The sequence below is a fragment of the Colobus angolensis genome, unplaced genomic scaffold, assembly GCF_000951035.1.
Source record: "Colobus angolensis palliatus isolate OR3802 unplaced genomic scaffold, Cang.pa_1.0 Scaffold24, whole genome shotgun sequence".
Classification (NCBI taxonomy): domain Eukaryota; kingdom Metazoa; phylum Chordata; class Mammalia; order Primates; family Cercopithecidae; genus Colobus; species Colobus angolensis.
This window is the reverse complement of record NW_012115599.1, coordinates 14,394,372-14,420,723: the sequence shown is the minus strand read 5'-3', so window position 1 is coordinate 14,420,723 and position 26,352 is coordinate 14,394,372. Positions and strand designations below refer to the sequence as shown.

At 56.2% G+C, this 26,352-nt stretch overlaps 1 protein-coding gene across 1 annotated transcript in view; it reads right to left on the bottom strand.

Annotated features, from left to right (window-relative positions):
* Positions 1–255: 255 nt before the first annotated feature.
* Positions 256–26,352, bottom strand: part of COL11A2 (collagen, type XI, alpha 2) — a 29,683-nt gene continuing 3,586 nt past the window's right edge. The window contains 63 exon segments of the mRNA XM_011945505.1: positions 256–1,370; positions 1,799–2,005; positions 2,357–2,469; positions 3,032–3,299; positions 3,414–3,500; positions 3,689–3,724; positions 4,031–4,084; positions 4,238–4,345; positions 4,583–4,636; positions 4,777–4,830; positions 4,939–5,046; positions 5,312–5,365; positions 5,973–6,026; positions 6,168–6,221; positions 6,417–6,470; positions 6,841–6,948; positions 7,289–7,342; positions 7,505–7,558; positions 7,784–7,837; positions 8,016–8,069; positions 8,267–8,374; positions 8,571–8,624; positions 8,728–8,781; positions 8,922–9,029; positions 9,168–9,275; positions 9,509–9,562; positions 9,748–9,837; positions 9,988–10,095; positions 10,520–10,573; positions 10,808–10,861; positions 10,960–11,013; positions 11,159–11,203; positions 11,331–11,384; positions 11,469–11,513; positions 11,623–11,676; positions 11,969–12,022; positions 13,020–13,127; positions 13,461–13,514; positions 13,704–13,748; positions 13,878–13,931; positions 14,166–14,210; positions 14,436–14,489; positions 14,625–14,669; positions 14,855–14,908; positions 15,105–15,149; positions 15,576–15,629; positions 15,752–15,796; positions 15,879–15,932; positions 16,123–16,176; positions 16,360–16,413; positions 16,513–16,566; positions 16,670–16,723; positions 16,870–16,926; positions 17,157–17,243; positions 17,689–17,763; positions 18,098–18,160; positions 18,394–18,435; positions 18,541–18,600; positions 21,597–21,776; positions 22,446–22,508; positions 23,152–23,229; positions 24,077–24,268; positions 25,795–25,957. Coding sequence (XP_011800895.1) covers positions 1,230–1,370; positions 1,799–2,005; positions 2,357–2,469; positions 3,032–3,299; positions 3,414–3,500; positions 3,689–3,724; positions 4,031–4,084; positions 4,238–4,345; positions 4,583–4,636; positions 4,777–4,830; positions 4,939–5,046; positions 5,312–5,365; positions 5,973–6,026; positions 6,168–6,221; positions 6,417–6,470; positions 6,841–6,948; positions 7,289–7,342; positions 7,505–7,558; positions 7,784–7,837; positions 8,016–8,069; positions 8,267–8,374; positions 8,571–8,624; positions 8,728–8,781; positions 8,922–9,029; positions 9,168–9,275; positions 9,509–9,562; positions 9,748–9,837; positions 9,988–10,095; positions 10,520–10,573; positions 10,808–10,861; positions 10,960–11,013; positions 11,159–11,203; positions 11,331–11,384; positions 11,469–11,513; positions 11,623–11,676; positions 11,969–12,022; positions 13,020–13,127; positions 13,461–13,514; positions 13,704–13,748; positions 13,878–13,931; positions 14,166–14,210; positions 14,436–14,489; positions 14,625–14,669; positions 14,855–14,908; positions 15,105–15,149; positions 15,576–15,629; positions 15,752–15,796; positions 15,879–15,932; positions 16,123–16,176; positions 16,360–16,413; positions 16,513–16,566; positions 16,670–16,723; positions 16,870–16,926; positions 17,157–17,243; positions 17,689–17,763; positions 18,098–18,160; positions 18,394–18,435; positions 18,541–18,600; positions 21,597–21,776; positions 22,446–22,508; positions 23,152–23,229; positions 24,077–24,268; positions 25,795–25,957 — 4,801 coding nt within the window. The 3' untranslated portion in view covers positions 256–1,229.

The window sequence follows — 26,352 nt, the reverse complement described above, 5'->3', positions numbered from 1 at the left end:
CAATTGCACACCTGTGTCAGAACCTGGGGCCACAGGGACCCTAAACCCCTACCTGGTGTCCCTGGGGCGTCGTTTGTAATTTTATGCTAGTCACCCAGGCTTTGTAAACTCTGGGCCCTGACACCCCAGCCGGGCAGGGCTTGCAGGGTATCTGGATTAAGCCATACGATTCTGGTAACCACTTAGCTGGGAAGAGGGAACGTCAGATGGGTGTTGGGGGAGACTGAAATAACAACGCGAGCAGTGACACAGACACCTGGGAGGAAACAATCACATTATTTAACCATCAGTCAGCATGGACGCTGAGCACAGGGTCCTGGGAGTCCCTTCCATATGCCACACATTAACCCTTTAATTTCAGGATCAGGGAAGGGGAGGGGTGCCCAGGGGAGGGACAGGGGTGGCAATGAACATACTCAGTGGCTCAGGGCCATGGCAATTTACCAGCCAATATAGAAGAATTTTAATATTCCAGCCATCTGCTGGATGCAGCCCTGCACACACCCCACACTATTCCGTTTCTTCCCTGGGGGAGCAACCTGGCCCTCAAGTAGCAGGCAGTGCCTGCCAGACCCAGACCGAGTGGAAGAGACAGTGTGCACCTGGGCCAGGCAGCCAACACCTGCGGGTTAGAGAGCCCCACCCTGGCAGAGTCAGAGCCCTGAGGCCAGGGAGACCACATATTCCAACTTTCACAGTGGGTGTGACAGGTGAGGTGGGAGGGAGGGAGGGTTCAGACCTGAAACCCCCCACACACAGTCACTGAGGAAAGTCCTGACACAAGGATGTGGGTGCCGGAGCCCACCCCCGAGAGCCCTATCTCCAACATCTGCTGATTTTTGTGGGCATTTCTCTTTTTTGTTATTTTGCTTTCCACGCTTTAAATAATTAATATAATTACTTTTAAATACAAAATACACCGTGTCCTTTCTCTTCTCTTCCATTTGTTTGAGGCGATTGGGAGGTGAGTTTTAAATAAGGGTCTCAGCTCTCTAACAGGTCACAGGCTCCAGGTGGGAGGGCCAAGAGCCCCAGATGCCACTCCTCCCGTGGGGTGTCCGGGCAACCACTTCACCCCTCCCCTGGCCTGCCCCTGACTGAGGGCTCTCTGTGCCCTGGCCCAAGGCTCCCTAGATGGTGAGGAGCCCTCTCGGGAGGTGGCACAGAGCTGATGTTGTGGGATTCCAGGTGGGCCTGGTTCCAATGGACAGGATCAGACAGAGAAGGTCCTATCCCATGAAGCAGACAGGCCCCAGCAGCACCCCTCCCCGCCTCGGTGGGGTTCCCAGGTCTGAGAAGGAGGCATCCAGCACCGGCAGCTGCTCCAGCACAGGCGTTCGCACCTCCAGCACCGTCCGGCCTTGCTGTGTCTTCAGGGGGAGACAGGGAAGAAAGGGTGAGCTGGGTAGGGGCCCAGGCTCACCTCTCCTCTGAGTACCTTGGCCCCATCAGGGTGACTCAGGATGTACAGATTGGGAGTGTCTGTGTGCCCATGAGTGTGTGCTTGCTTCTCCCCAACCGTGTGCCTCTCCTGGGCAGCCATGTGCCTGCCAGTCTGTGTACATGTCTGCATTACCTTGTGTGACGCTGGTATGTGTACCCAAGTGAACCTCACCTGATGGCTTCCATGTTTTCCACCCTCCTCACTGGCTTTTGGGCTCCCTAAGGCATCCCTGACAATCCAGCAGGATGGACTCCTCCCTGCTCTCCCTGGGCGCCCTGCCCAAGGGGTCTTCCCACCTCCTTCCTCCAGCCTGAGTCTGAGATCAGTCCCCCACCCAGCTCTTCCTATTCCCACCTGGCAGCCATCTCTGAATTCTTTGACATAGGGGCTGGTCTCCGGGCTCAGCTCATCCTCATTGGCCCCGCGGAGTCTCAGGGGACCGTCAAGGGCTGCTCCAGAGCAGGGGTAGGAGACGTCCTGGTGGGCTGAGACGCTGAGCAGCCGCAGGAAGGTGAGCTGGACCACACCCACTGGGGAACCCTCTGAGTCCACGTAAGAGAACTGGAAGGAGAGAGAGGGCTGGTGTCAGGGGGACACAGAGACGGGCCTCAGGAGCATCTACAGCACCAGGACAGCTGAGGCAGAGTCATAAGCAGGGAATGGCTGGAAGGCAAGGGCTGGGAAAGAAATGAGGGGCTGAGGGGGAGCCAGGAGACCGGGGATACATGAAAGGCAAAGTGAACATCAGAGGACCAGTGAGAAGGAAACGAAGAAAGAGCTAAGAAGCGGAGAAGGGGTGACAGGCTCCATGGGGGCAATAGCCAGAGGACTGTCACCAACACCCAGAAACCACTAGGCCCTGAGGGGATGCACTATGGAGCAGGGGAGGGGCAGCCAGGGGCCAGCTCTCACCTGTGTGACATCATCCCTGGGTGTCACACAGGTCTCACCCCCTGCTGTGAAGTTGCAGAAAACTCGGAAGGCATCCCGAGCACAGCCCTGGTTGGGGTCGACCCAGTACTCTCCTGTTGGGTGAGGGAGAGGGGAGGTCAGGGCCACCCAGGTCCAGGCTCCAAGATGCTCTTTGCCTCCACATTCCCTCTTCCCTCCCAGCCCTCCCCATCATGCTTTTAGTCTCCTGGTCCTCCTCCCTCCCAGAACCCTAGAATATAGCCCATCCTACCGCTGCAGCCCACTTTCATCACGTGACACCTCTGCCCCCAACAGTAACCCCAGACCCTCTGACTGGAGGAGGTCTGAGTATGGACAGCCTCATTCTAGGACAACATGTGGTTGCAGGCGATCACATAGATTCACCTGTTCAGGTGCAAACAGGTGTGTGCACATATGTATATTTATCTGCTGTTGCAGACACTGGGCTGATAACCAACTGGTACATACGGACCCAGATCAGTTGCTAAAGTATTGGGATACTTCTGATCTGGTTGGTAAATAGCTGCAGTTCCCAGCCCCTCAGCCCTCACCCTCAATCCAACACCTTCTCCAGGACTCCCCCAGCATCCATTCTGCTTGTTCAGTACCCACGCTGTTGGGGAGACGTTTGTGCACCCCGAGGCTGGCACTGACCATCAGGCAGCTCTGGGTGGCACAGCTTTAGGTCCTGGCAGGTGCGAGCAGGGCTGTCCTGGGTCCCCGTCGGCCGCCTCATCTGCTCGATCTCCTCCCGCAGGGAGTCGAGTGAGCCAAAGATCTCCTCCAGCCCCCCAGGACTGCCGGGGGCTCCCCCGGTCGGTATGGCCTCATCTTCCTGCATCAGGCGGCTTCCATCCACCGAGCGCCGAGTCTTCTTGGGCATCTGGATGGGCAGTGGCTGGATCACCTCGCCCGGGGGACCCTGGGTGCAGGGACAGATGGAAAGGGCAAGAGACGAGGTTAGTGTGAGGGTGAAGTATGGCAGCAATGGAGCAGAGGGGGATGGCTCTGGGAGCGGCCCCGATTCCTCACTCACCGGGTGTCCTGGGAGCCCTGACTCCTAGCTCATCAGATGTCCTGAATGGCCCTGGACACCCTTTTCTCCCTTGGGTCCGGCTGGGCCCTGACAAGGAATAAATGAGGTCATGGAGGGGTCAAGAGGTCAAGCATGGATCAAGGTCACAGAAGGATCAAATCAGCCTCCTGGCTGGGATTAATGGGCTCCTTGCGGGGAGTCTATTTGCCCTGGAGAGACATCATCAAGTCCAGAGGGGGGCGGGGCAAAGGTCAGAGCTGAAGGGGGTCACTCACTGAGGCTCCTTTGGCTCCTTTGGGGCCAGCAGGTCCCTGTGAAATGAGGAACAAGAAAGAGACAGTCACTGCAGGGGAAGGTCAGGACTCAGAGGAGCGGGGAGGCAAGGTCCCAAGTTCACAGGAGCCTTGGGTTACTACAGGAGGAGCAGCCCTGTGGGAATACCAGGACATTCACAGCCCTGGAAGTATGGGGAGGAGGGACTGGGGGTGACAGGACAAATGGGGGACCCTGAGGACTATGCTTGTTAGGCTAGTGGTTCCGTGGAAGTCATTGGGAGGCCATGGGCAGGCAGTAGAGGGGTTTAGGGGATTTGGTGGAGGAACAGAGGCAGTACTCACTGGGAGGCCAGGGGGGCCTCCAGGACCAATGGGGCCGGATGCTCCTGGGATACCCTAGGAAGGGTAGGGTCTGGTTCAACCGGGTCCTCCTCCCACACCCTCCTGAGCATCTGCTTGCTCACCCACAGCTGAGTTCCAACTCCAACTCCACCCCTCTCCACCATACTCTCAGCCCCCACAACTTCCAGGACCGTGCCCTCTACTCACCGTCTCGCCCTTCTGCCCAGGGGAGCCCTGAGGCCCAGGAAGTCCCCGATCTCCCTTCTCTCCCTGCTCACCCGGGGGCCCAATCAGTCCAATGAGACCTGGGTGGCCCTAGAGAAGGGTGCAGGCGGTCAAGAGAATGCAAAGAGGAGTCATGTGGATGGGGAGAAGGGCCAAGAAGACACGGAGTGGGAGCCGGGCACAGCGCCCGTGAGTGGCCCTCACTGAGCAGGGACCCCCTGGGACTGGCTGCTGGAGGCCTGAAGCAGAGCAGTGGGCACTCGGGTCCCACAGGTTTCAGGGTCGAGGGTGATGGGAGAGACACCTGGCCACGTGTCTGTCACTCACCTTCTCTCCCTTGGCTCCAGCATCGCCCCGGAGACCAGGCAGCCCTGGGGGTCCCTGTGGAGAGATGGGAAATCACTCTCTCAAGGGAGAGGTGGGACCGAGTTCTCCCCAACAGTCTCCACTTCCTCCAGGGCTTCAGCTCTGTCCCAGGGCAGCGCCCTCACCCCTCACCCAGCCCTATCCCAGTCACTCACCACAGGACCTGGGGGCCCAGCCTGGCCTGTAGCTCCAGGTCGGCCTTGCTGACCCTGAAGATTCGAGGGGACCACAGGGGTCAGGAGGAGCATCCCCACACTGCCCCCCTCCCATGGCTCCTCACCCCCACCCCAGCCCAGCCCTTCCCTTCGGTGACTTACCACTGAGCCTGGGAGCCCCCTCAGACCATCAGGGCCAGGTTTCCCTGCTGGGCCTGCAGGACCCACCGGGCCTGTCTTCCCCGGGGCACCTACAGCACCAGGATCTCCCTGAAACACACACAAGGAATATGTCCTGAAGGGCAGAGGAGTGGGGTGTGGGCAGGGGGCAGAGGGTCCCAGGTGGAAAGTGTGAGGCAGGGAGGAAGGGCCAAACTCTAGGAGCCCCTAGCGCAGGAACGAGTATAGGGAACGCCTCTCCCCAAAAGGGCCCAACATGGGAGAGGTGGACAGGGGGTAGGCATCCGGGGACCGAGGCATCTGAGGGGTGGGAGGCGGAGGGGATGCTCCAGCACCACGGCGGCCTTTCCCTCACCTTGGCTCCCTTCCCCCCTTGTCGCCCCTCGGGACCAGGTGAGCCGGCAGGACCCTGCAGATGGAGCGGGAAGGAAGAGCACGTGAGGCCATGGGCAGCCAGGCTCAACCCTCTCCCCTTCCTGTCCTAGACACACACATACACACGCACACACACACACGTGCGTACACAGGGACACACACAGGGCTGATTCACAGATGTGCAGAACAGATGCAGCTGTGACAGCTGTGAAGATACTGGGTAGTCTGTACATTTGTGAAGAGCCACTTGCCCACACCCTACCTGGTGGCCCGTCTCCTGTCCCAGCAACTAAAAAGGTTCACCCCTGGCCCACAGAAAAGCCAGCCAGCCCCTCCTCCAGTTTCCATTCTGCTTTGTTAGTAACCACCACTCCTCCTGGTGAGAACATACACACCAGAACCCAGGAACGAACATGCCCAAGACACCACACATCCATCAACCCACCAGCTCCTGCACACACACTCTGCCCAGGGCAATGAGAAACTGCACACCCTTAAACCCACCAGCTCCTGCCCATACACCCACCGAGGGCACTGCAGGCACCAGGCACCTCCCCACACGTCCCACCTGCCATCGCCCAGCCTCCATCCACACAGCCCAGGGACTGCCTCCCGAGGTCTCAGGGGTCCACCTCACTTACCCGCTTTCCAAGTGGCCCTGGGGGTCCATTCTCCCCAGTGGGACCAGGGGATCCCTAGGGAGAGAGGAATTGGGGTAGCTGAGTGTTTATCCTCCAGCCAAGGGACCCCTCAGCCCCTCAGGAGTGGGGCACAGAAGAGGGGTAAAGGGGATGAGGCTTGGGCTCAGGGGGGTTGTGGGGTCACCAGTGACTCACAGGCTGTCCTGGCTCACCATCCTCGCCTCGGTCACCCTTAGCACCATCCTGGCCCTGCAGAGGTGAAGTAAGGTCAGAGATGGGCCCCCAACCTGGCTGGCATCACCCCCAAAACTGTCAATCCCCCATCCCCTTGCCTGCCCTGCCATAACCCCAGCTTCCCAATACCCAAGCCCAGCAGCCACACAGAGGCCCCCACCTTGGAGGCCCCACCCTTTTTGCCCCTTCCCCTCTCTGAGTAAGACTCACCCGAGGGCCACCTTCTCCAGGGGGGCCAGGGTCACCAGGAAAACCAACGGGACCCTGATCCAGAGGGAGAATAAGAGTCAGGGTCACAGCTGCCAGCACACCCAGCACAGATGCCCACAGGCACATGCCACTGCCTTCTAGAGGCAGTGTCCACCGGTACCCCCCAGGAAGAGGTGTCTGCACCCCTCTCCCCACCACGTGCCCTCCGTGTTGTATAAAGCCTCAGGGTATTAACTGCAGGGCATCTCTCACTTTCTCTCTGGATCCTAGACCCCATGCTTCCCTCCAGATGCCCCATTTCCAGAGCATCCCCCTGAATCCTGGGCTCCCCACACTCCAAGATCCTCCCTCACACACACCCATATTCCCAGGTCTGTTGTTCACAGGGCCTGAGAGGACTCCATCCCAACTGCCCCAAACTCACAGGGTTCCCTTTGGGGCCATCATCGCCTGTGGGGCCTTTAGGCCCTGGTGGTCCTGGCTCTCCGGGCTGCCCCGACTCTCCTTTTTCTCCACGTTCCCCACGTGGACCCTGCAGAACAAGCGGAGGACACAGATGGCCCAGGGGGTCTTGAAGATCAGGGCTGCAGCCTCTGCTTCCGAGACACCTTCAGCCATCCCCTACTCCCCTCAGTGACAATGGGACACACACAGAAAGTCAAGCCTATAAGGGGAGTCCCCTGGTCCCCTTCCCTTCGAGGAAGGGGAAGAAGGGCTCACTCAGACCAGGGATCAGGCCTCACAGAGGATGGCAGGGAGCAGAGACTCTTGCTGCAGAGGAGTTCCAGCTCAAGGAGGTCACAGGAAAAGTGGAGTCAGGGTTGAGGCGGGTGAGGGGGATTGGGGAGTAGGGCCTTGGAGCCGTCACTCACCTTGACACCTGGCTCGCCCTGGATCCCTGGAGATCCTGACTCTCCTGGTTCCCCCTGCAAAGAGATTAGAGTCAAAAACCTCCTCTCCTTCCCTGGCCAAAAAATTCTGATATTCCCCACATCTCATTCTTTTTTGTCTCTCCAACCAAAATTGGCAGAAATCCAACTCTCATCCCCCACTTCCATGACTGCTCCGTTTACCCCCTTCCCAGTTACCTTCTCTCCAGGGGGACCCAGGTTCCCAACACCTCCCGGGGGACCTTGTGGGCCCTGGAAGAGGAACAGAAATAGGTGTCATTGCTTAGGAAGGAGGTGCCATTTCAGGGGCAAAGTCCCAGATGAGCAGCCCAAGGTCACAGCAGTGAGGCAGTGGAGGCCTCCCGGGAGTAAGGGCTTCTCTTGGCCCCTGAGACGATACTAGAGTTTATGGTCTGGGAAAGGGAGGCAGAGGACCAGACACATTGATCTGAAGGGACAGGGGCTGAGATGACTCACATCAGCGCCATTGGGTCCAGCTGGACCTCGAGGTCCTGGGGGGCCAGGTGGTCCCTGGGGGGAAAGAGATACACCACAGATGGGGAAGGGAAGTGAGACGGCTGAGCATAAGTGGTGGAGAGAGGAGGACGAGAAGCCAGGCCAGGGAGTCGGCAGTGGGGTGTGGGGTGAGGGCTGGCCAGGGAGAGGGGTGACTAGTATGGGGGCTAGGGTCAGTAGGGGTCACACTCACCATAGGACCCACATCTCCTGTTTCTCCCTTCTCCCCAGAGGGGCCCGGCAAACCCTGTGCAGGTATACAAAACATGGGCACAGGTGACCACCCCACTCAAAGCGCAACCCTAGGCAGATAGGCCCCACAGTCCCCTCCCCTCAGACCCACATGCCCACAAGTCCTCATCAGCAGGCTGCTGGCAGGTCTGGGGCAAACATCACCCCATCCTGACCCCACCTCTCAGCCCCTGTCCCTATCCCCCAACACACCTGTAGGCCAATGGGTCCTGGGGGGCCATTGAATCCTCTTGTTCCTTCATCACCTTTGGCTCCAAAGTGTCCCTGGGGTCCCCGAGCTCCAGGCTCCCCATCTGCTCCCTGCAGGGTGGAGGGAAAGCAGAGACAAGGACACAGGGATGGGTCATGGGTCAGGTGTTCTCTATCCACAAATACCACACAGAGCTGGGTGCCATGCCCAGAGCCCATGCTCCCGCTCCCAGCCCCAAGGGCAGAGGGGAGCTGAGCAAGGACCAGAGGCTGCCGGGCCTTTGGTGGGGGTGGAGGGGTGACTCACCGCTGCTCCAGGCTGCCCCACAGGACCAATGGGTCCAGGGGGTCCAGGAGGGCCCTGGGTGAGAGAAGAGAGTCAGAGACACCAAAACAGGGAGAAAGATCAGGTGGGAACGAGGTTAAAGGCCAGGAGATCAGAAGTCAAGGTCATGGACACTTACATGTTCGCCCTTGTTCCCTTTGGTGCCCTTCTGTCCAGGGTCCCCCACCTCACCCTGGGAGGAGAAGACAGACAAGATATTAGAGAAAGGTGATAGGTAGAGTGGGAAGGATGACATGACAGGGGCCAGGGGTCATGCCCAGGTCAGCCATCTCATCTGGAGAGAAGATTGTGGGGGTCTGTGGGGTCTCTCACCTTGTCTCCATCCTCTCCAGCCACACCTGGAGGCCCAGCAGGACCGGGAAGTCACAAACGACTCTGCACGCTATCACGGCCAGGCAGACAAATGGGGCCCTTTTCACCCTGTGGGGCAGGAAGGAGGAGTCATGGCCTGGAGGTGACCCTCACCCTCAAACACCCCACAGGAAACTTGTCATAGCCCATCAACCCTAGGCTCACAGACCCCTCCCCAGAGCCCCTCCCCCAGACCCCCACACTCACCGGGACGCCTTTCTCTCCTGCGGCTCCAGGGGGACCCTGCGGGCCTGGGCGCCCTGGCGGACCAATGGGTCCCCCTGATCCTGCTGCACCTCGTTCCCCAGGGGAGCCCTGAGAGAACAGATGAGTCAGACCCCCAGGAAGGAGACCCCAGCTCGCCCATAGCAGAGAACCTCAGACCAAAATTCCCAGAAGATCCCAAAATCAGACGCATTCTGGCTGTCCCTGGACAGCCTCTGCCCAGCCCCACAGCCCCTGGTGGTATCGGAATGCCACTCCTACCCTTCCTCACCCACCCCTTTCCTGGGTCCTTTCTACCACCCCCCTCGGAACCCCAGACTCACTGCAGGGCCAGGGGGGCCAGATGGACCTTCATTCCCCTTCAAACCAGGTCCACCCTATGAACCAAACATTTGGGGAAGATGAGACTTCATGGAAAGAGAAGGGTGAGGGCTGGGGAGGGAAGACAGGTTCCAAAAGATGCAAGTGGGGAGTGACATGGAGGGGGTCCGGGACAAGGTCAGGGAGGGGACTCAGGACGCTTGGTGCTTGTGACAGGCAGGGGTCTGGGAGTCACACTCACAGCAGTGCCTGGGAGGCCTCTCTCTCCTGGGAATCCCCTCAGACCAGCAGGACCATCCTTCCCTGGGGCCCCAGGGGGACCAGGGTCACCCTAAAAGGAAAGGAGAGGTGATGAACCACAGCCATGCTCCCAGATTAAACAGAGAGCTCTCGAGTCCCCCTCAAATCGCCAATTACCTGTTCCTTTCAGCACCCCAATCCCCAGTTCCCCAACTTCCCCTCTGCCTGGCCCCTCACTGACCTTTGTTCCTTCTTTTCCAGCTGTCCCAGGTAGTCCCTGCTCTCCAGGGGGCCCTGGGGGGCCTGGGTGACCTCTCTCCCCCATAGGGCCGGTTTCTCCTGCTGCTCCCTAGACAAAGGCAGAGAGAGTTCCCGGTCTCAGGCCCTTCAACCCACTGTCTGCCAAAAGAGCCCAACCTGGCCACCCTAAAACACTCCTCCAGAACCCCTTTATCCCTGCCCCAAAGCTCCCGGGAAATTCCCCCGGCATTCCTGGGCCACTGCTGGGTTTTTTCCTGCCCCATGTGGAGTAACTACACCACCTTGTGTCTCTGTAGGGGAACTGCCTCTCCTGGGGGACAAGACGATGAGAATGCACCCCAAAACAGACTGAAGTTCAGGATCCCTGCCTGAAATCCCAGCTCCCACCATTGACCCCAGCCCCAGGAGTCTGGGTCAGGCAGACCAGGGGCAGGGATGTGTGACCGAGAGAAGAGGGCCAGACAGACTAATGCTAGGGTCTGGGGTCCACTTCCTCCTAGGGACAAACGTACCTGAGGTCCCACCACTCCTGGAGGACCAGGGGGGCCGGTCTTCCCTTGGAAACCCTAGGCGAGGAAGAGAGGAGAATGCAGTGAAAGCAGGTGTGGGCGCTATGGGGCAGATTCCCAGGAGGAGGGATCCCAGGCAGGATCACACCAAGCCCTGGGCCCTGGGTCTGAGCAGCACCAGGGCAGGCTCCACTCTGCCAGGAGAACGTCCCTGTGGACTTTCCAGACAGCTCTGGGGTTAAAGGGTCTGAGGGAGCCCCCCAAGAATGGGTAGCCAGGAGCATCACTCACCACTTCTCCTCTCTGGCCTGGGTGTCCCGGCAGTCCGTCCTTCCCAGGGGGACCCTGGAAGGGGTTCAGGTGTCAGGTGAACTCTCGGTTGGAAAGGGCAGGGAAGAAGGACTCAGAGAAGCGAGGTGGGTCAGAGCTCAGGGTCAACTTACCGGGGGTCCTTTGGGTCCAGGAAACCCATTGGGACCCTGAGGTCCAGGGAGGCCCTAGAGACAGAGGTGGTGGAAGTCAGGAGAATGGGGCCACGGGCTGAGTGGGGGAACTCAGCTTCCTCCCTGAGGTGAGGAGGGAGCTGGCTCACCCAGGCTTCCTGGGGAGTTCAGGGGAAGGGGACTCCTGATCCACACTCACCCTCTCTCCAGGGGGCCCATGGGGGCCATCACCACCAGATGTTCCCTGTGGGGGGAAACAGAGTCAGGGAGTGGGGAGAGCTGCTTTCCAGCTGTCCCTGAGGTCAGGGTGTTGACAGTGAGCTGGGGCTGAGTGGGCAGGGGGCAGATGGAGCCCTGTAGAGACCACTCACCTTAGCTCCAGACTTCCCAGTGGCACCTCGGGGTCCCCGCTGACCCCGTGGACCCTACAGAGGGGAGAGGAGTTGTCAGAGAAACCCAAATGCCTCCCTCTGGACCTTGAGCCACCTGTTTCTCTCCCCAGCACTCACCGTGGGGCCCCGTTCTCCCCGAGGCCCTGATTTCCCCGACAGGCCCTGGTGGGAATGAAGCAGAGAGAACATTACCCAGCGTGAGACTCCCCACAGACCCCCTCTACACCTCTCCAGCCCTTCCCTTCTCATCCCCTCTCATCCCCCAGCTTACCCGGGCTCCCTTCTCTCCACTGGTACCAGGAAAGCCAGGAAATCCTAGGGACCCCTGGTGAGAATAGAGAAGGGGGAAATTGAGAAGTTATGAAAGGTAGGGTTCAGGAAGGGGCAAAGGGGGTCAGGAGAGGCCACAAAGGCAGTGGCGAGAGAGACCTGAGCTCTGCCAAGAACTAAGTGGCCTTGGACAAACCCCTGCTGCTCTCTGGGCCTCTTTCATCGTCTATAAAATGGGGGTCAGCTAAATTCCCTCTGGGGTCCCCCACTGCCCTGCATCTGTGCTTCCTGGAATCAGGGATCAGGGAAGGGAGAGGAAGAGGGGCACGTATGGGGCATAGCATCACCTTGGGTCCCTGACGTCCAGGATAGCCAGGCAGACCAGGAACACCCAGCTTGCCCTGTGGAGGGACAGGGAGCAGTTAGGAGTGAGAGGAGACCCAGATGCTGCTCCACCCCTGGAGACCTCAGCCCTCACATATAATGGCCAGCCCCCAGCCAGCAACGCACCCCACACACCCCAGCCTCTAGCCCCTAATTGTCTGCCCCACAGCTGCCTGACTTTTGTAATCTCTCCTTCTCACGAGTGGATTTTCCCCAGTTCTAGTGCTGGGATTCCACCTCCCCTGCGCCTGCAGAGGTGTCAGGTCCTTCAGGGTCACTGTGATCTAGCTGCTTCCCGCCTGTCAACCTCAGCTCCATCTACCCCACGAGGGAGGTGGGATCTACCCCAGCACCCACTCCTGCTCCACCAAGACCAGTCCCCCTGCAGGCCCTTTGCCCACCACACCCTGACTCCTGTGCATGCCCCCTTCCCCAGAGGCTCCAGGGCTCATCCTGCCCCGGCAGCTGCAGAGCAGGGCTTAGGAGCAGAGACTCTAAAGCCAGACTGCCTGGGCATAACCCCTGGCTCTGCCCTTCACTGGCCATGTGATTAACAAGCATCCCTGTGCCTCTGTAAAACCTCAGCCAAACAGTACTGTCACATGCCTACCTCATAGGATAGATAGGACGCATCAGCACAGCACCTGGCATAGGGCAAGCGCTGGGGAGAGTCAGCTCAGGAGACCACAGACCTCACTGCTATTAGACTCTCTCATCTCACAACTCCTGTTGCTTGGAGTCCGAACGCATGTTCACTCTGCCTTGAAGCAACAGCTACTCTCTAAGCCTCGTCTCCATCCAACTCTTCATGACAGGGACTTTTCCCTGACTTCTTATATATCCCCTCTGCCCATCAGCAGCTGGGAGATGCCATTTACACAGAGAGAAGTATAACTAATGCATGGCCATCTTCAACTGACTGGCTGACTTCAGCTGCGGGCACTCCCCATGCCCATCCTGACCTCAGTGCCCACACCTCCAGAGGACCTAGGCACAAAACCCTCATCCCATCACCTTCTCGCCCATAAGCCCCGGGGGCCCAGGGTCTCCAGTCGGTCCAGTGCGTCCCTTTGGCCCCTCAGGACCATCCTCTCCCCTGGAACCAGGGACTCCAACCTCGCCCTGTGCGAGAGGGAAGGAGAGGTGAGTGTCGGGGACTGGAGGTAGGGTCTGGGCCCAGAGGAGAAACGGGCATCAGCGAGGCTGAGGAGGGCTGGAGGGGTCTCAGGAGCCACTGCAGGACGGGGAGCCGGCAGGGAGGGATAGTGTAGTGATGGGAGGGCAGGCGTGACACCGACCATGGGGTTATCATCCTGTAGGGGTCAGGCTCCCAAGAGAACACAGCACTGGAACTGCAGAGTCTGGAGACTCAGGAGAATAAACTGTTGCTTGGGATCTCCAGAGTGGAGGCTCAGGAGGACACGGAATTGGGGCCAGTGTGGAATCTCTACTCACCCTGTCACCTTTCACGCCTATGTCACCTTTGAACCCTGGAAAGCCATCCTCGCCCTGAGAAAGACAGAGGTGAGAGGACACCACAGATGACAGAGGGCTGGGGTTCTAATGGGGATTCCGAGAACATAGGTAGAAGCAGGGGCTCAGGAGCTGGAGGGCAGTGCGGGGCAGGCTGGAGGGAAGGCAGTGAAGAGAGGAGATGGCAGGACTGACTTGCTGGGAAGCTGGGGGCATGGTGCTCACCTTCTCACCCTTATGACCCTTCAGACCCCGAATTCCGTCCACACCCTAGAATTAGACAGGGGATAGAAGTAGAGTGATCAGGGGATGGAGGTGGGTTGGAAGGACCAAACTCCTAAGACCCCATATGGCTCCCCTGACCACAGCCCTTTGTCTCCCAGCCTGGTGGTCAGTTACCTTGACCCCTCGCGGTCCTGGGTATCCTAGAGGACCCTGAGGTCCAGAGGGACCCTGGAAGAAAAAAGAGAGGCATTTATAAAGGGGCCTCAGAGTGTCACTGTGGGGACCTCCAGGGGTGGGGGAAATGGAAGTAACAACATTGCTGTCTGGGTAGCGTTACAGGGCACAGGAATTGAGAATGTGGCAGAGCTGTATGAATAATGAGAGAAGGAAATACCAAGGACTTTGTGGCTCTAGAGTCTGGGTAGAGATTCCCTCAGGGGTTAAAGACATGAAAGATCTCACCTGGTTTCCTTTGGTTCCAGGGGGACCTTCCTTCCCCGGGTGACCCTGGGAGTAAGGGATAGAAAATGTGACCAGTGGCCCCTGTCACCCTCTCTGCACCCCTCCCTACACTTCTTCCAACCCAAGTTTCCTGTGACCTAGTGAAGCCAACTGTCCATGGACAAGCACCACCAGTGACCTTTCAGTGCAAGGGTCATTGAAGAAGCTTTGAGGTCATGCACTGAGGCAGAAGGCCAAGGGAACTGGATTCGAAAGTGGGGGCCCACTCACCGGGGGTCCATCTGAGCCAGGCATGCCAGGGAGCCCTGGCTTCCCTTGAGGACCCTGCAGGAAGACAAAGAGGCTCAGGGTCACTAGGAGGGTCATGTCTGGACACAGACAAAATCCCAGCAGACATTTAGAGTTCTCTCTACATCCCCACTCTAAACCCCTTGTCCTCCAAATCACTTAGTCACTTACCTTCTCTCCGTGAGGGCCGATGGCACCCTGGGGCCCAGGGAGACCCTATATACAGGGAAAGAGAAGTCACAGGGGCCTCCCAGGGTCTCTTCCAGCCAGCCGCCCCATTCAGAGCATGAGCAACAAGGGCCTGAGACCCTTAATTTCCTGTATCCTTCCAGCGTCTGACCCATTGTGGAAGCCCAAGGGAAGCCATGAAAATTGGGGAAGGGATTAAGGGCGCCACTCACCTGGGTCCCAGGGGTGCCCTGTTGTCCAGGAGGTCCTGGCTCTCCCTGGGGTCCCTAGAAACAAGTGACCAGGCACAGGTCAGAAGGAGATGGTGACAGAACAAATTTAGAGCATGGAGCTGAGTCCCAGCAGTGACAGCCAAGAGGGCAAGAGCAGGAAGCAGGAAGGGGTCAAAATAGTGGCCAACAGGATGCTGGCAGGGACCTCGGGGGATAAGAATGGGGGCGGGATCTCCCATCCATCACTCACCAAGCTCCCTTTGGGACCCTGGGGACCATCCATGCCTCGGACGCCCTGAAACACAAGACGGGTGTGAGCAGCCTGAAGGTGGCCCAGAGGGACCTGTGGTTTTCAGATGCCCAGCCATTCCCAAGGTTGGGACGGTCAGACCTCCAATCCATCCCGAACGCAAGCAAACACAGCTGGCCCAGGCCTGCAGGGTGTGGGACTGTGGATCTGTGGGCTTGTGGGCATTCGTTTTGTTTTTCTCAAGGATTTATTTCCTATGCCCAAGGGCCCTCGGGGCACCACACCACATGGCCCTCCCTGTGCATGGGGAGTGAAGGCTGAGGCAGGGCAGGGTGGGGCCAGAGCAGGGGGAGCTCACGGGGAATGGGAAGCATGCCGAGAGAGGAGAGAGAGCAGGAAGGCAGCTAGAAAGGTGGAGAGTTGGAGAGATCAAGGGGTCACCTCAGGGTCAGAAGTCAGGGAGTCACTTACAGGAGGTCCAGGAATACCAGGTGGGCCTTTGGGGCCAAGGAGACCTCGAGGTCCCTGCATTCAGGGTGAGGGGAGGAGACAGCATGAATGGATAAAACTGTGTCCCTTTAGTGCCCATGTCCCCCTCCTGGCTTCCCCAGAGCCCCCTCCCCCAGCACCAGCCCTTGGACACTCACCGACTCTCCAGGCAGCCCTCGAGGCCCAATCTCCCCATCATCTCCCTGGAGGAGGAGGACATGGTGAAGCCACCGTGCCTTCTAGACCTCCCCTGCACCCAGCCCCTACACTTACCACTACACTTACCCTCTCTCCATCCTCACCAGGGGGACCAGGAAGGCCCTGGGCACCAGTATCACCCTGCAAAATGGGGTAACTCATAAGAGGGGCCTCAGAGCCCCCAACACAGGCAGACACTGCACTTCTGCACTTAGCCGACCCATTACATTCACCGAGCTCCTGCCAAGCCTCCAACCTCCCTTCCCTACCTATCCTCACTCCCACAGAAGATTTATCCCCAATTACAACACACACCCACTAATGTACTCACCCTATGGCCCTTTTCTCCAGGGAGCCCTGGGAGTCCATCAAAACCTCGGTCACCCTATGAGGAGGAGGGGCAGCCAGAGTGAGGACACGGCCCTGTCCAAGCCCACCCCTCCCTATTGCACCTGAGTTGGGGCACTGATCCTGGGGGAGCCTGGAGAACTAGGCCATCCCCAAGAAACAACTGAGCCCAGGGTGAGCTGAAGGCTACAGGCTTCAGGGAGGGGCCCAAGTCTGTTACCTTCACTCCAGGTTCTCCAGGCATCCCCCGGGCTCCATCAGCACCTGCCCGGCCCTGGGAGAACAAGGGAAGTGTCAGAGCAAGTAGGGGCACAGTTCCCCACATTGCAGGCCCTGTCTCCCCACAACACCCATCCACCCCTGGGGCACTCACCCTTCGTCCAGCTTTGCCAGGAGGGCCTGTGAGTCCCTGAGGTCCTCTGGGGCCCTGGCAAGAGGAGAGATGGAGTAGGGTTAGGAGGCATGGGAGGGGAGTGAGGGAGACTTAGCTGGGGAGCAGATATTGGGGTGCAGTGGAGGAGGGTGGTCACCTGAGGTCCTAAGTCTCCAGACTCTCCTTTCAGGCCAGGGCTCCCAGGTTGGCCCTGGGAGAGAGAAGAGAGGACGGTCGTAATGAAGGACACACCCAACAGTGGCCTCTGAGTGTTCCCCAAAAAAAGCGCTTCCCCAGAACTATCCACACCACACCCACAAATAAAGCATCCTCCAGCCAAGCACCCTGCTCACTCACCAAGGGCCCAGGGCGTCCTGTGTATCCCATGGGGCCAGGGGGTCCACGGAGCGCCAGCTAGGGAAGCAGGGTGACAGCAGAGCTGAGGGAGAGGCAGTGGGAACCCCCAGCCCCAGCACCCTCCAAATTCACCCTTCCTCTCCTGATTCTCATCCACTACCCAGGATTCTCCCCAACCTCCCTGTCAAGCCCAAACCAACCCAGGCCTCCCCTGCCCCACATTCACTCCAACCAAACCTTCCAGTGCCCCTAGAGCCTTCCCTTTCCAGGGAAGCAGCCCCACTCACCCTCGCCTGCTGCAGGATCGCCTGGGCCTGAGCCTCCTGGGCCGCCACCACAGGGCCCTTGTCACCCCCACCACTGCCAAATCGGAACTGAGGGCAAGGAGAGAAGATCCAGATTCTCTTCCAAGAAAGCCATGGGACCCTCCCAGGCAGAGGTTTCCACCAGCATTTCTGCCACTTGCCCCAGGTTCGGCCCATCCAGCATTTCCCATGGCTTCCAGATAACCACTTAGAGGATTCCAGAAACTCAACTCCTGCCCTCCTCCTCCACTGTCCAGCCTCTGCCTCCAGAAAGACTCTCTTTTGGTTCTAGAGTCCCTGAAATATAGGCTGTTCCGCCCAGTCCTAGAAGACTGGTGTTTTGCTCTAGGTCATCTAACGAGGACCCAACTCCCCGACCCCAAAGACAAATCCCTTTGGAATAATGATCTTTAGAGACTCCTCCATAGCTTTCCTGCCCATCTGGTTCTTGATAACACTACACAATTCCTTGTCTTCCCCATCAGCAGGTTCCAAAACCCAAGAGACAACTCACTGGGAGCATGAGAGATGTGCCAGGAGGACCAGGAGCCCCATCTGATCCAGGGAGCCCTGCTCGGCCAGGAGGGCCCTGGAGTGGGAAGAGAATGCAAAAGATGGGGTGACAGATAAGGGGACATCAAGATCTTAGCATGATTTTGAAATATCCTCTTCAACAGAATAAGTGTAGACTCCCCTAGCTCTTCCCTGAGTCTCCCACCCCCATGGGGAAACCTGAGGGTGAGAAACCAGATTAGTACCCTCCCCAACCAGAGTTTGCCCTCCTTTCTGGTTGCTGGGAAGCACAACCATTCCCTCATTCATTAACAAGCCACCTAACAAGAAATTACTGGGCATGGCAGCCCCCACTTGGATACCACTAGCTCCCCCAAAGCTCCCCCCTCACATAGAGGACACCCCCTTACCCTCTCTCCAGGGTCTCCAACTGGGCCTGGGTTCCCCTGGATGCCAGGGGGACCAATCAATCCCTAAGGAACAAAACAGTAGGGGTCAGGTGTGGGCATTCAGACAGGTGTGGGCACTCAGCCTGTGGCTAAGGAGTGGTCTGTGCAGAAGAGATCTGGGAATCTGGGAAGCGTTGATTGGAGAGATGCTCCAGAGTTCTGAGGAGGAGGCCTGGGCATATGTGGGGAAGGCTCAGATGAGCACATAGCAGGGCTTTGTGAGAAAAGCATGGTCACCAGGTCACTGCTAGACTCACCGCAGGGCCTTCTGGGCCAGGAGGCCCCTCCACAAGCATACCCTGTGGAGTCAAAAGTTAAAAGTCAGAGGCGACAGGACCAGCACACCAAACCCCACTCGCTTCTCCTCTTTCCACCACCTCAGCCCTGTGACCAGCATAACTTACAGGTTCCAACACCGCAGGCTCTCCCTTCTCTCCCTTCAGCCCTCGGGGTCCATGGGCAGCCTGAGGGAGACACACATGTAACCCCCAGTGGGGCCCGTGAGCAGCCAGGACACCAGGCCTGCCCCCTTCTCAACTCCAACCTTGATTCTTAGATTCTCTCGAGACCACTTCAGCCCTACCTGAAAGCCCCACAGCCCTCCCCTAAAACTCCCTCTTCATACACCTTTCAAGCCTGCCAAGGAGACCTCAGGGTTCCCTGCCCCCCAAACAGTTCCCAGCCCCACCTCAGCAAACACAACCTCTCCATCTCCCTGACAGCCTCTTTCAGGAAGGTCCCCAGACCTTTCTAGTGTTTTTTGTTGTTGTTGTTGTTTGGTTTTTCGGGTTTTTTTCTTTTTTTTGAGAAGAAGTCTCACTCTGTCACCCAGGCTGAAGTACAGTGGTGCGATCTCAGCTCACTATAACCTCCACCTTCCAGGTTCAAGTGATTCTCCTGCCTCAGCCTCCCAAGTAGCTGGGATTACACTGGGATTGCAGATATGCACCACCATGCCCGGCTAATTTTTGTATTTTTATTAGATATGGGGTTTCACCATGTTAGCCAGGCTGGTCTCAAACGCCTGATCTCAGGTGATCCGCCTGCCTTGGCCTCCCAAAATGTGGAATTACAGGCATGAGCCACCACACCCAGCCCCTTCCAGGGATTTTAAACCACCCACCTTCCCAAACCCTCTTCTAGAGGACCCTATCCCATCCCCCAAACTCCCTCTGACCCCAGGAATCCCTAGAACCTTAAGAAAACTTCCACACATTTACCCCGATACATCATAAAAGAATCTCTCTAAGATTGTGGGTAGATTTTTATTTGGGGTAAGAGGAGGGCATGGACCCATATGAGAACCTGATAAAAGCTAGGCTGGGTGAGGTGGCTCACGCCCATAATCCCAGTACTTTGGGAGGTGGAGGCAGGCAGATCACCTGAGGTCAGGAGTTTGAGACCAGCCTGACCAACATGGTGAAACCCCATCTCTAATAAAAATACAGAATTAGCCAGGCGTGGTGGCACATGCCTGTAATCCCAGCTACTTGGGAAGCTGAGGCAGGAGAATCATTTGAATCCAGGAGGTGGAGGTTGAAGTGAGCCGAGATCATGCCATTGTACTCCAGCCTAGGCAACAAGAGCAAAACTCCATCTCAAAAAAAAAGAATCTGAAGAAAGCTCTGAGTCTTTCTCCAGAAATGAAAAAGTATATGCTATTACGCACAGAATTTTATTTAGGATGTCAAAGGGTTCACAAGTTTAAATATGCCCCAAAGGTTAAGCATCCATACTCCAAGTAAATTTGGAGGCTGGGCACAGTGACGCATGCCTGTAATCCTAGAACTTTGGGAGGCGAAAACAGGCAGATCATTTGAGGTCAGTAGTTTGAGACCAGCCTGGCCAACACGTGAAACCCCCTCTCTACTAAAAATACAAAAAATAGCCAGGTGTGGTGGCACATGTCTGTAATCCCAGCTACTCGGGAGACTGAGGCAGGAGGATTGCTTGAACCCAGGAAGCAGAGGTTGCAGTAAGCCAAGATTCTGCCACTGCACTCCAACCTGAGTGACACAGTGAGACACTGCCTCAAAAAAAAAAATTGGAGAGCAGTTCCCACTGAATGCATTGCCCTTCCTCTGGCCCTCAAGTACATTCCAAGCCCACCAGTTCCCTACTTTGCACACCTCCACTCAGATAACCGTTCTCCACTCTAGGGCCAGAAACAAAATAAGAACAGGGAGAATGGGAGATATTCACCACCACCCCAACTCCCCCCAACAAAGATCTTCAGAATGTCCCTCTCCACCTTCATTCTGATCAAATAGCAATGATCAGTTTCAAAACCCTCTGAAATCCCATATCAACCCCAAATACCCAGAGAGCAGCATAAAAGAAAGGCAGCAGAAGCTCAAGGGAGGCAAGAGAGGGGAGGTATGGGATGCAGCAGCACAGCAGAGGAGGCAGCCAGAACTGCAAGGCAGGCAGAAGATAGAGTAGACAGGAAGCAGTCCCACTGACAGGGAATACTGGAAGATATGAGAACAACTAAGGGACACAGAACAAAATGACAAACATGTGGAAGCAAGAATGATGCCAGAGCCGAGGAAAATTAAATATGGCCAACATGGCTAGAAAACAAACTGGACAAACAGGAAGTGGCTGAACAGACAGGAAGCAGCCAAAGAAAGAGGATCCAGGAAGTGAACCTTCAACAACAACATGGCTACCCTGACCCAGAGAGAAAAGAAGGGCACAAAACAGGTAGAGTGTGACTCCTGCAAAGGGAATCATGACAGTGAAGGGTAATTCCTCCAGAAAACACAAACATCAAGGCTAGGAACACACAGGAAGTAGCCATGAGAAATATTGAGGCCCACAATGGAAACTTTATGATTTAGATGACCTGAGACATACAGGAAGTGGCTTATTGTCAAAGGGAATTGTCACAAGATAGCATGAAAAACTAGAGCCAGAACAGAAATAATAAATCCCTTGCAGTCCAACCTGACACAGTTACCAAGATGGATGCCACAGCTGGAGAAGGCAGGAAGGGACAGATAATAAGTGGCCTGTAGGTTAACAAAAAGGTGACATAGGAAGTTAGATCATTCAGTAGAAACATGAACAAAAAAATTGTTTCACCAAGAAGAAATGATAGAGAAACACTGAAAATGGACACAAGGTAGTAGTTTATTGACCAAAAGCTTTATGAAATCCAGTTTCAGTTAGACAGGAAGTGATCAAGAAAGACAGGAAGTGGCTACATCATTTTTATTTAAATTCCCAATTGCCCTGAGCAAAAGTATCCACAAGAGTCACAAGGTAAGACATTTGGCAAGGGAAGGCAGGTAGTAATCTTTTCAAGCAACATATATATCATATGTGAACAGAAAATGACAAGTCACAAGGATGGGAAGTTGCTCACAGCCAACAGCCAAGGATCAAAACCAACAAGAAGCAATTCTTGTAGCTCCCACTGGTGGTCAAGAATGAAAGAGAAGCTCCTTTCACTTACGGCTCCTGAGTGGGCTGTCTCCGCAGAGAGGGCAGGGCCAAGCTCTGTCTCCTCACGATAATCATCCCCATAGCCATAGGTGTAATCGTAGGGCCCTTCAGGAGGGTCTGTGCCACCCTCCCCATATTCCTCTGCCTGGAACCTGTCAGCTGTGGGGGGGACCTGGAGATCTGTCTGCTCCTTCCCAGGGATGGGGAGGGAGAGGAGTAGATGGGGATGTTAGGGCTGAGAGGAGGCTTACCCTGGACCCCAGGGTGTGACAACTTCTAGCCCAAAGGATTCTGAGGTTAATCAGAACTGGAGTTTTTCTCCCAAGAAGAGCCATGGGAGTGGTTGTATATAAATGGAAGGGCCATCAAAGGCTGAAAATGGGGAGAGATGTCCAGAAAGTGGGTCCAGTGGGAAGAAGTGGTGGATAAAATGAAGGGTGGCCGGAGGGCTAGACACAGAGTGGACAGTCCATGAACACAATGACAGACAAAGTAGTCCAGGAATGACCAGAGAGATAGGGAAGACAGACGGTGACAACATTGGACAGAAAGTGGCTCCTAGAAACAGAAATAGGACATAGAAAGTAAGACCACTAGACACCAACATGGAGACAAGGTCACTCTGGAATCAAAGAATCATGGAAGGAGGCCTGGATACTGAAGGGAACTGGCTGGACTTAGAGAGACAAGCAGACCCACAGAACTATAGAGTGACCCAAAGACAGAGGCCATCAATGGAAATGAGGAAGAACCCTCCGGCCAGAGGAGGGGCTGGTCCATCAAGATGTCATGGGCCGAGGGGAGTGAGTCACAGGTGCCCATTTCCCCCAGCTAGGGTGAGGGTGGGGCATAAAGTTACCTCCTCAAGGGGTGGCAAGGGGCTTGACTCCAGGATTTCTTCCTCTTCACCTGGGGTGGGGTCCTGACCCCAAATAGAGAAGAAGAGTAGCACAGGGTGGGAAGGAAGGAGAAAGGTTAGCAGAAGGGTGGCAAAGCAGCACCCGTCCCCCAAGGGCAGGGTCTGTCTGTGCTGGGAGATGGGGGAAATCTCAGATCTTGCAGCCCCTTTGGAGGGGGATAGTTTGGGGAGAGTGAACCTCCAAGGTCATAGAGGTTTGGGGGCAGAGATCTGGATGCCCCGGCTCTACCTGCCGGTAACCGCTGCCTCTGGTCCTGGGGGGGGGCCAGGCAGTGGGGGAAGCTGCCCTCCGACCTGGGTGTCGGGAAGGGGGAGGCTGGCCCCGTGCTGGGCCAAAGCCTGCAGTTCGAGAGGGCCTCCGGCCTGGTGAGGGGGACGCCTGCCGGGCCGCTGACCGCTTGGCAGGTGGGGTAGGCTTTCGGGGAGGGGTCCGATGCCCCCTAGGGGAAGGGGGAGGCTTGTGGTGGGGGCTCCCAGCGTGCTGCAGCAGAGAGACAGGGAGGGGACAGGGAGTAAGTAAATCCCCATCATCTAAACACACTGTGCCTCTTCCCACAGCATGGGGGAGGGGAGGAAGGTGTTCTAGGAGATGATTGCTAGGGGTTCTGGGAGAAAGGGAAGAAATGAAGGGGTCCCTTGAGTTTACCTGATAATCAGGGGTTGTCCCCGTAGTCATCACATCATAATACGGGGGCTCGTAGTCATAGTAGAGAGACTCAGTGGGCTGGGATTGGGGGGTGGGCATAGACAGGAAGGGGATGAGGTAATTGGAAGATATGGGGTGAAGGGCAGGAGAGGGAGATAAAAAGATGGTGTGGGTGTTGGGAAACGGGGGAGGTGTGGAGTTGGGAAACAGAGAGTTGAAGATGAAAGGAGAGGTGGAGGGTCAGGAGGGAGGTGGGGGGAGGTGGAACAGAGAGAAGGGGTTCCACATGTGAGGCAGAAGCAGACATGATTAAGAGATTGACCCTCTGATCTTCAGTCCACTGACCCCAGAGCCTATCTGTATTCTAACTGTCCAGACCCCACCTAACCCAGGCTCCCTTCCCTTCCCTTCCCCCACCACCTCCCCTTTTCCTGCCCCTCCAGGTAGGTGGGGGCCAGAGACCAGGCTCCCCACCCCCACAATTCTGCAGACCCACCCCTACTTTGACATTCCCTCCATCCCCACTCCTTCCCATTCCTCCTCCTTGGTCTCACCATCCTAACTGCTTTCTCCTGGCTTCAGTCCCCTCTACGCTGCTCTCCTACCTGCCTCCCCAGCTCTCACCACGCCCCCACTGTCTCCCAATCTCTTAATTCAAGGAAGGAAGGGAAAACCCAGGGACACAGTTCCAGGAAGACTGGTAGAGGAGACGCAGAGCAGGGAACACAGCTCCCAGCCACGAATTCTTCATAACAACTCTTTTTATTTTTAGATGAAAATAAAAAGGCTGATGAATGAGGACTAGGAAGAGGGGGTGATGAGAATAGGAAGATGAGGGTGGGGAGGACAACTAAGGAGGAGAGATGTCTGGGTGTCTTCCCTCTCTGGGGTGTGCTGCACTTGGGGGTTCTCCTGGCTCCCTCACCTGGCGCTGGGGTTCCTGATTTTGTGGCCTATGAAGTCTTGATGGTTGCTGCTCTGGAGATCTCTGGGCTCTGTGAGGCTGTTGGTTTTGGGGTCTTTCCCTCTGGCCCCCCTCGCATTCCAGCTCCTTCTGTTCACACGATTCATAGGCTGCTTGGACCCCTGGGACAATGGCCAACTCCTGGACATCACCCTGCAAAGATATGAGAGAGATGGAGCAGAGAGATTCAGAGAGAGGCAGAGGGTATCATCCAGGAGAAAGGGTAGGAGGCCAATCCTAGGCAAAACCCTATGACAGGAGAAGGTCACTGTCAGTCCTCCATATGCACAGCCCTTTTCAGTTTTCAAGGGATCTCATGGGACCTTCATAACAACCAGGAAAGTTAGCAGAACAAGGATCTTTCTTTCTATCCATTTTTCAGAAACATTCCATTCAGAAAAGCCCAAAAAGGCAATGACTGCCCCAAGGTCACCCAGAATGGTAGAATCAGGACCAGATCCCAGGCCTTCCAGAATTATTTGCCTCCCCTCTGCCCTTTGTGGCAATGCATGAGCCCTTTCACAGTGGCTTCCAGAGACAGGGCTCAGCCTTAGATGCCTTGGTCTTTCAATGGCAGTGATGATGAGAATTCTCTGGACCTCTAGAAATGGAGTGGGGAGAACCCATTTCTGAGTTACAATGGCATTTACTTTTGCCCACACATGGTGCTTAGCATACTCTCCACTGCACCATAATTTAGGGGATGCTGTCTCTTTTCCAGAGCCCACCTGAGAGCTCTTGGGCGTGATAGAGACTTTATATGCTTCTTCTTTGTTCTCCTTGGCCAGCAGGTATTCAGAAAATGTTGACTGGCTTGGAGGGCGAATGGAGGGATGGATGAATGGGTAGATGAGTGGATGGGTGGCTAGGGGCTTACATACATTAATGAATGGGAGCATTGATAAATAGCAAATGAATAAATGTATGTATGGGAGGGTAGACTGGTGGGCAGATGAACAGGGGTTACAGAGTAGATGGAAGCAAATGGGTGAATAGGTAGATGGGTGAACTTATGTGGGTGAATGAATAGTCAGATGGGAAATAAGTGGGTGAGGAGATGGGTGCATGAGTGTATTGAAGGAAGGAGTGGTTGAGTTGGTGGAAGGATAATGGACAGATGGGTGGCTGAAGGGATGCATGCATCCTTGTATGCATGGGTAGATGGGGAGGGTGGGTGGGTGGGTGAGTGAATAGCTGGATGGAGGAGTTGAAGAGGATAGATGGATGGAAGCATAGATGGGTGGTTTGAAGGGAAGAGTGGTTAAGCAGGGGAGGATGGACAGGTGGGTGGATATAAGCCTTCATGCATAAGTAGGTGGGTGTGTGATGCATAGATGAGTAAATGGATGGGGAGTGGGTGCTGGATGTGTGCATAGGTTGTCCGGCGAGTGAGTGAATGGATGGGTGGGTGAGGAGAGAGAGGGGTTGAAGGGATGGATGGATGAAAGAACTGAAGACTGAGGGACAGAGTAAGTGGTTGTGGACAGTACTGCTGTATAGGTAGGCATCTAGTTCTCCTGCAGAGAACAGTAGCCCTGAAGATATAAAATGGAAATGAAAAGTCACAAGAAAAAAAAATGAAGGTCTAGGGAATAGGAAGATGACATGCTGGGGCCAGAGGGGAGTGGGTATAACACAGGGTACCAGAAGTCAATCCTGCCTCTGATTGCTCTGGTTACCTCAAAGACTTCTTCATCCAGGATACGGGCACCAAAGATGATCACTCCATGGGTGTCCAATACTGGACGAGCACTTCGTGGGAGCGGCCGGGTGACTCGCTTCTTGCAGTCAACAATGAGGGTGACAGACTGGCCCTTCACAGCCACAGCCACGCGGTGCCACCTGGACATGGGGGGAGAGGTTCAAGTGAACTGTTGGCTGACTGAAGTGGGGGAGTCAACATGGTTGGAGAGCAGTGATGAGAGTTGAAGCGAATGGTGATAAGAGCAGTAATAACAAAAGCTGCCGTTTATTGAATGTTTACAGTGCACCAGGCACCATGCCATCACTTTCTTATTTGTGCCGATTCTATTTAATGTCCATTTTATAGATGTAGAAAGTGAGGCTCAAAAACTTTAAGTAACTTGCCCAAGGTACAGGCAAGTTCAACATGCAGAGAAGGCTGCACACTCTAAAGCCCAAAGTCTGGACTAGAAGTGACTGAAGTTTGGGCAGTGGGTAGGTGTGGTGTGGCCCAAAGAGTCTGAAGGGTTTCACAGTTTAGAGTGTAGGAGTTC